The sequence below is a fragment of the Buteo buteo genome, chromosome 2 (assembly GCF_964188355.1).
Source record: "Buteo buteo chromosome 2, bButBut1.hap1.1, whole genome shotgun sequence".
In the NCBI taxonomy this organism is placed as follows: Eukaryota; Metazoa; Chordata; class Aves; order Accipitriformes; family Accipitridae; genus Buteo; species Buteo buteo.
Genome location: NC_134172.1, coordinates 67,828,759 through 67,836,543, shown reverse-complemented (window position 1 = coordinate 67,836,543; position 7,785 = coordinate 67,828,759). Strand labels below are relative to the sequence as shown.

At 54.1% G+C, this 7,785-nt stretch overlaps 1 protein-coding gene across 1 annotated transcript; it reads left to right on the top strand.

The window, feature by feature from the left end:
- Nucleotides 1-3,133: 3,133 nt before the first annotated feature.
- On the top strand, nucleotides 3,134-6,863 carry MAFB (MAF bZIP transcription factor B). The gene has a single exon (XM_075059325.1). It carries the CDS (start codon nucleotides 3,858-3,860, stop codon nucleotides 4,791-4,793), a length of 936 nt encoding a protein of 311 aa, XP_074915426.1. The 5' UTR covers nucleotides 3,134-3,857; the 3' UTR covers nucleotides 4,794-6,863.
- The last annotated feature ends 922 nt before the right edge of the window (nucleotides 6,864-7,785 follow it).

Sequence of the window (7,785 nt, the reverse complement as noted above, 5' to 3'; positions counted from 1 at the left end):
GGTGGGTGCCTCTTCTCCCCCCCGCCCCCAACGGCGGTACTTTTCCTCCGCGGGCGCGGAGGGGACGGGAAAATCCTTTCGGCAGCCGCCGGGGCCGCCGCTTTGCCCCGCGGTGGCTTTTAGGGTGCGTAGGGCCGGGGTGCGCGGAGCTCCCCCTGCGCGCAGCACCGCGGCCACCCGACTCGGCGGCTTGTCCCCGCGGAAGGGAAATTCCTCATGGGCTGCCTCGCTGGGCTGCTTAGCCCAGGAATCCTCTGCTTCTGCTCCAGCAACATTAATTCTTCCCCAAACCTTATTAAAAAAAGAAATAGATGGGACGGAGGAACATGCCCCCCTAACATATAAATCCCAGCGAGAATAACCTTTGGTGGCTGAATTAAAAGCTCTACAATAAACAAAATTGGCCTTTCACGGGGGATTCGGGGCACAAAGCTGTTCTTAGTTTAGCCAGCAGCGTAACGTCGCAAGTTTTGGGGGATGTATTTTATAGTGGGGAGTGAGGGATGGAAGAGCAAAGAAACTGACCCAGAAAGTGCCCCGAAATTTTATGACGATGAGGATGGGCGCGCAAAACCGATCTGTAATTCGCAGTTTAAAAGATTAAGAAAAGGGACAGAGTGTATATGGACAGGGACATAATCAGATCAATGCTTCCTCCGCCTTTCAGTAGCTCCACCTTGTGAATATACCTCAGTAATTATGAGAGGGAAAAGTATTAGCCATCTAATGGCACATTTCGCAGGGCTGCATCCTAGCTTCCCCAGCGCTCGCCGGGGTCCCCTTTCCCTCACTGGCAACGATAACGTTTGACGTGCAGGTGAAAATAAAGCTCTCCCCAGGCAGCTTCCAGGACCTCATAAATAATAACTACAGCGGACCCGCACGGGAGGCCCTCGGCTCCCCCCAAGCCCCCAGGGAGGCAGCAGTTGCCGGACGGGGACCACCGAGCTCCTGTCCCGCTCTGCTCTGCCAGGGTGGCCGGGTCCCCCTGCCCGGCCCCTGCCTCTCCGCGGAGGGGAACCGCGCACCGCGGAGCCCTCCGCCTCTCTGCCTCGGGGCCGCTCGATAACAGCGAAAAGGCGGCGATTTCCCAAATCTGGCACTGATGGGGAAACCAGCAGCGCCGTGCCCGTGCGGAGCCCGGAGCCTCCGGCACCGCCGGGGCTGCGTTGCCCACGGGGGACGCAGGGCGCGGGGAGCGGGTTGTTCCGTGCGTGTCCTCCCCCATACGCGTTTAGAGTGGGGCAACCTGCGGAGGGATGTCTGCGTGCTCCCGGGAGCGCAGCCCCGCTTCAGGCGGGAGCGGGGTGCGGAGGGAATCACTCGCTCACCCCCCAGGACCACAACGCGTGGGGAGCACTGGAGCTGGCCCCTCTCGGGCACTATTCACCGGGAGTTATGTCCCATCCAAATGTCACTGGGAAAAACTCAAACGAGGCATTGCCGCACGAAATTAAACCCCGGAGCGCCTGTACTGCGAAGGGGGATTTCATCCAACTCCCCCTCCCCGGTTTCCACCCCATCCCTTCAACCTGCTGCCGGAGGGACCCCTAGAATTTTTTTAATTTTTTTTGGGGGGGGGCCGACTTTGTGCGACTTTTGCCTCCTCCGTTCTCTGCGCGGCCGCGGCTGGCTCCGCGGAAATGTGGAGGAGCGGGACAAGCGGGGCCGGGCTGGGGGCATCGCCCCGGGTATGGCGCTCGGGTCCGGCAGGGAGGGACCGACGCCGGCGGGACGGGACGGGACGGGATGTCTCCGCTTGGGGACTTTAGCAGTGTTGTCCCAGCTCCAGAAAGGCAGTTCCCTCCTAATTATTTTCTGAAAAGCAGATCTTGAACTTTTTTTGTTCTTTTGGCTAAATAAATTGGAGGGGGGGGGGGGGATATGGGAGATGCTGAGGTGCAGGGGGCGGAGGAGCAGCTCCGGAGCGGCGGGGCCGGGCCGGCCCCGCGGCAGCCCCGCTCCCGCTCCCGCTCCGGCTCCCGCTCCGGTTCCCGCTGCCGCTCCTGCTCGGTTCCGCTCCCGCCCGCCCGTCCCCTTTTTTTTCCCTGGGTGTTTTTTCCCCGTGAAAAGTAGCTGTTATTCTCCAAACGGACACTTGGGGTCGCACTTTCTGTCTGTTTGAGCGTAAAAACAGTGTAAAAAGAAGTCCTAATCTCCCTTAATCGTTACAAAATGTTCAAAAAAAAAAAATTCCTGTTACCGGACCAAAAAAAAAAAAAAACCAAAAAACTAAAAAACCTTACAAGCCGAGTACTCCTTTGCATGCAGTCACTCACTCAGGGAACAGCAGAGGAAAGCAAACACAGTCCCCTCAGAACTGAAATGTAATTATATTTTCTCCCTTCTCTCCCTAATATTTGCAATTGTCTGTGTCAATGCCTTTGCTTTACTTTAGGGAGAGATTTGCCTCCTGCAACCGGGAGGATTTCCCCGGTTGTATAAGGAGAGCTGACAGCCTTGCCGAGCCGGTGCTTCCCTCCCTCCCGGGTCGCAGCGCATCCCCCCCGGCACCACCCCGCAGCCCCAGCGCTCGCTCCCCGGCCGGAGCCGGTGCGCGTTCGTGGCCCTTTTTTTTTTGCCGCGGTACCTTTCGCACCGGGGACGCTTACATAAAGTTGGAAGGGGCGATGCGTGTGCGTGGGATGGGTGTGGGGGGAAGCTGACCGCCTTGAAATTTGCTACGGGACGGCAGCGGGCAAAAAGGGACTTTGTTATATTTAGAACAAAGGGACGGGCAGGATGTCCCCGAGCCGTCCTCCTTTGTGGATTGCAGAGGCCGAAAAGGAGGAGCAGGGGGGGGGGGGGGCGGTTGGAAATAAGTAAATAAATAAATAAAAGAGGAGGCGACGGTGCGGGAGGGGGGAGCAAGCGGGGAGCGCCCGGAGCAGCGGGGCTGGGAGCGGCGGCCGCTCAGCTGGCGCTGCGGAGCTGTCACGGCGCGGCCCGCCCCCGCCCCCGCCCCCGTCCCCGCCGCCGCCGCCGCCGCCGCCGCCCGGCCCCGCCGCCCCCGCCGCCCGCCCGGGCCCGGCCCCGCCGCCGCGCTGCCATTGGCGCGGCCGCCGCCGGCCCCGGCCCCCGCCGCGCTCTCGGCGGGCACGGCCGTATAAGAAGCCAAGGGGGGCTGCGCTGCGAATCACAGCTGCACAACGAGCGCTGGAGGCGGCAGCTACAGCGGAGACCTGGGTTTTTCTCGTCCCCCCTCTCCTCCTTTTTTTTTTTTTTTTTTTTTTTTTCCTCCTCCTTCCCCTCCTTCCTCCCCCTCTTCCCTCCCCTTCCCTTGCGCTGCCAGCGCCGGCGAAAACTCCCGTGCAAAGCCCAGCCACCGCCGCCAAATAGCCAGTGCGCTCCCCCGGCCGCCTGCTCGGACTGGAAAGTTGCGGCAGGCTCCGGCGCTCTGCTACCGCGGGGAGAAGGCTCCGGACTTACAAAACGCAGACGGGGGCACGGGCTAGCCGTTTTGCACCGTTCTTCTTCCTGCGCAGACCCGAAGGCAGCATCTTTGTTTTGTTTTGCTTTTGCCCTTCCTGCTCCCGCTCCTTTCTCCTTGCGCCCGGGTGCCTAAGTGCCAGGAGCTGCTGCAGCCCGCGGTGCGTTGCAGACGCCGATACAAAAAGACAGGAGGCATCCAGGCGGCCCCGGGTGCCGGCTCGTCCTTGGCTTTGTTGCTTCGGACTGAAGAAGCCCCAGAAGCCGGGAGAAGGAGGCGGCGGTGGAGGGGGAGCGGAGGAAAGGAAGCGAGGAAGCAAAGCCAAAGTTGCTTGGGAATAAGGGAGCGCGGCCAGCCCTCTGCCAGGCTGCGCGCTGGAGTGAGGTCTCCAGCCCCCTCCGCCGGGAGAGGTGCCTGCAAGACAGCGATGGCCGGAGAGCTCAGCATCGGAGCCGAGCTGCCCACTAGCCCCCTGGCCATGGAGTACGTCAACGACTTCGACCTGATGAAGTTCGACGTGAAGAAGGAGCCCCTGGGCAGGAACGACCGCTCGGGCAGGCACTGCACCCGCCTGCAGCCCGCCGGCTCCGTCTCCTCCACCCCCATCAGCACCCCCTGCAGCTCCGTGCCCTCCTCGCCCAGCTTCAGCCCCACCGAGCAGAAGACCCACTTGGAGGACCTGTACTGGATGGCCAACAGCTACCAGCAGATGAACCCCGAGGCGCTGAACCTCACCCCGGAGGACGCCGTCGAAGCCCTCATCGGGTCCCACCAGGTGTCCCAGCAGCTGCAAGGCTTCGAGAGCTTCCGGGCCCACCACCACCACCATCACCACCATCACCAACACCACCACCAGTACCCCGCCGTCACTCACGAAGACCTGGCCGGCAGCGGGCACCCTCACCACCACCACCATCATCACCACCAGGCCTCTCCCACTCCCTCCACCTCCTCCAGCTCCTCCCAGCAGCTCCAGAACTCGCACCAGCAGCATCCCCCCTCCAGCAGCGTGGAGGACCGGTTCTCGGATGACCAGCTGGTCTCCATGTCCGTGAGGGAGCTCAACAGGCACCTCCGAGGCTTCACCAAAGACGAGGTGATCCGCCTCAAGCAGAAGAGGAGGACCTTGAAGAACAGGGGCTATGCCCAGTCCTGCAGGTATAAACGTGTCCAGCAGAAACACCACCTGGAGAACGAAAAGACCCAGCTCATTCAGCAGGTGGAACAGCTCAAGCAAGAAGTGACCCGGCTCGCCAGAGAGAGAGATGCCTACAAGCTCAAGTGTGAGAAACTTGCCAGCAATGGCTTCAGAGAGGCCGGCTCCACCAGTGACAACCCATCTTCCCCCGAGTTCTTCATGTGAGTGCTTAACAAAAATAATTAAAAAACAAACAAAAAACCCCCACCCCCCAAACCTGACCCCCGTCACCTTCCCCTCCCGCTCCCATCCTCCTCTGACATCTCCATCCATCTGTCTGCTTGACTAGAGAGAAAGAAGGAGAGAAAAATAGAGACTTGATTTTTTTGCAGCATCCAGTCTTCTAGAGTAGCTGTGGGAAAAGTAGGCTGGGGGTGGGGACGGGAGAGGTAAAGTGCAACTTTTCGACTTTCGTTTGCGAGTTAGAGAGAGGGACAGAGGCAGAGGCAAAGGAGAAAAGGACAAGTGGAGCGTTTTATAGATCGCTTGCTTGCAGAACGAGATGGACTTTAAGAGAATAATAATAAAAAAGGACAATGAACAAGCCATCTATAACATACTGCCTGCTTGGAAAAAGAGAGGACATATACAGCACCATCTCATGCACAATTTACCTGCTTGGAAAAGAGAATAACTAAAAAGGACAATATATGCAAACTCTTCATATATTGCCTGCTTTGAGAAATAAGTCACAGGACTCAGATGGGACATTCAATCTAAGAAAGGAAAGAAAGAAAGAATGAAAGAAAGAAAGAAAAAAAACTCATCAGTTTTATTGCCTGCTTGATTATATAGAAAAATACGAAAATCTGCATTAAAAATATTAATCCTGCATGCTGGACATGTATGGTAATAATTTCTATTTTGTACCATTTTCTTGTTTAACTATAGCATGTTGATCATCGATCATAGATTTCTGTTGTTGTTTTGTTTCATCGATAAGAAAAGCATCACAAGTTATCAAACTTTTTACTGCTTGTGCAGTTTTGTTCGTTGGTTTTGCTCTCTTATTTTCTTTTATGGTTGTTAGCTTGTAAATATCTGCTACTTCAAACCGCACAGGAGAAAAAAACACAAAAACAAAATAACATTTCAGCAGGCTGGTTATACGGTTTGTTTGGTATTAAAGAGATAAGTAAGAAAAAAAAAGTTATGGGCATTTTGCATTAGAGAAAAAAACAACTTTGTATATCTGGTGCACTTTTAAGTTGTGTTTTTTTTTTTTTTTTTAGTTTTCATTTTGGTTTTTGTTTGTTGGGGCAGAAGCAAAAACGCCTGAATGGCATTGACAAACCTAAACTTAACAGGGAAAAACTCTCATCGGTCACTAGAGCCTACTCCATGCCTTAAAGTGGCAGCGAAGCTCTTTCCTTCAGGACAATTTCCAGCCTGGAGTGGTTAGGCTTAGCCATATAGTTTCCCTTCTGATTGTACACTCAGGAAGCGAAGGACGGACGAGATACCAGTTCCTTTTAAGAAACAACTGCCCCTTGATTTTCGGTAAATAAAGGAAAAAAAAAAAAAGCCTCCTTGTTACGAGGGCTCCGTGTCGCCACTGAAGTTAGGTTTCTCAGTGGCAGCAGCGGATGAGTGGGCTGGAAAAGCATGTAAAACTAAAACTTTTTTTTAAGACAACATACTGCAACTTTTAAGTGTATTCTTTTGCAATGATTTGTAATCTGCTTCTCTGCTTCCCTATGCAGCGAGTGACAGTTTTAGCCAAAATTTATTTGCAGTTGTATAGTAGTAGTAGTTTGGAGTCTTATGGGTGTTTTTATTACTTTTTTTTTTTCCTCCTGCAGGTCAGTAAAAGGATTTACGTTGCACTGACAAAAATACCAAAATGAAAACTTATTTTTTAGTTTCCTTTTAGGATAGCTGGCACTGCTGGCCGGATGCATTTTAAGTTTGTATTAGTTTATAAATTAACAGTAATAACAAGATTGTAATGAACAGCATGGTGCTTGCAGTTTTAAATATTGTGGATATTAGTCATGCATCAGAAAACGATCTTTGGTTTTTACTGATTCAACTGTGTTGAAATCAAAACATTGCAGCAGCGGAAAAAAATTGTTTTTATTTCATGTAAAGTTCTGAAGGGATCAATTTCAAATCCTGCTTATGATATGAAAAATATTAAAAAACCTGGTCTATTGTAGTTTTATTCAGACTGGTTTCTGTTTTTGGTTATTAAAATTGTTTCCTATTTTGCTTATTAAAATCATTGAAATGGCATTTCTTGGAGGGACCTGCTTCTCTGACGTCTCGTGTTCCGAAAAAAAAAAAAAAAAAAAGAGAGACAGGAAAACTTTTGGACCCTTATCTACCCTCCCACTGCTGTCCAGCCAAGCTCCTCTCCTGACGCCCAGCGCTGGGGTTTGCACTGGGTGTTGCGAAGCTGCTTTGCCCACTCGGGAACGCTGCTGCACGCAGGGTAGGAGCGCTCAGCCTTGCACCCTCTTCCACTTTGCCCAGATCTCGCCCGTGGCAGGGGGTGAGCATCTCCCCCCACCCCGCTCCCAGTCCCTCCGCTCCCCGCCGTGCGGCCGCCCGCCGGGAGCAGCGGAGCGGCGGGAGCCCCACACCGGGCCCGGCCGCAGCCCGGCGGGGAGCGGGAGCCTCCGGCCTGAGCCACCCCCGGGCTGTGAGAGGGGAAACGCTAAGTGCAGGCACTTTTTTTTTTTTTTTTTGCATTAGAAAAGGAGAGGACTTGGACAAGTCTGTCCTTTACCCCGGCTCCATTGGGATCCGGGCTGGCCATTCACTTTCCTCCTCTCCATCTGCACATTTTATTTATACCGGTTTTTTGTTTGGTTTTTTTTTTGTTTTTGTTTTGGTTTTTTTTTTTTTTTTTTTTTTTCCAAACGGGCAGTTTAGAAGACTTTTTAGATGCGTGTGGAGAAGGGGACAGATATCTTCCCCCCCCCGCCACCCCCCAGGGCTCAGCACCTCGCAGCCCCCCCCATCCATCAGCTGCTTTGAAGGCAGATAATCGCGCAGCTCCCTAAATTGCAGCGGGAGGAGGTTAGAAATCGCCCCCGCTCCTCGCCCGGGTGCGGGAGAGAGAGAGAGCCCCAGAGCCGGGTCGCAGCGTGGCTGCGCGCTGCTGCTCTCAAAGTGTGAAAACCGTGTTGAACTTTAAATCTCTCTCAAAAAC

Coding starts and splice junctions, on each gene's coding strand:
- MAFB (XM_075059325.1), top strand. CDS start 3,858: ATGGCCGGAGAGCTCAGCATCGGAGCCGAGCTGCCCACTAGCCCCCTG.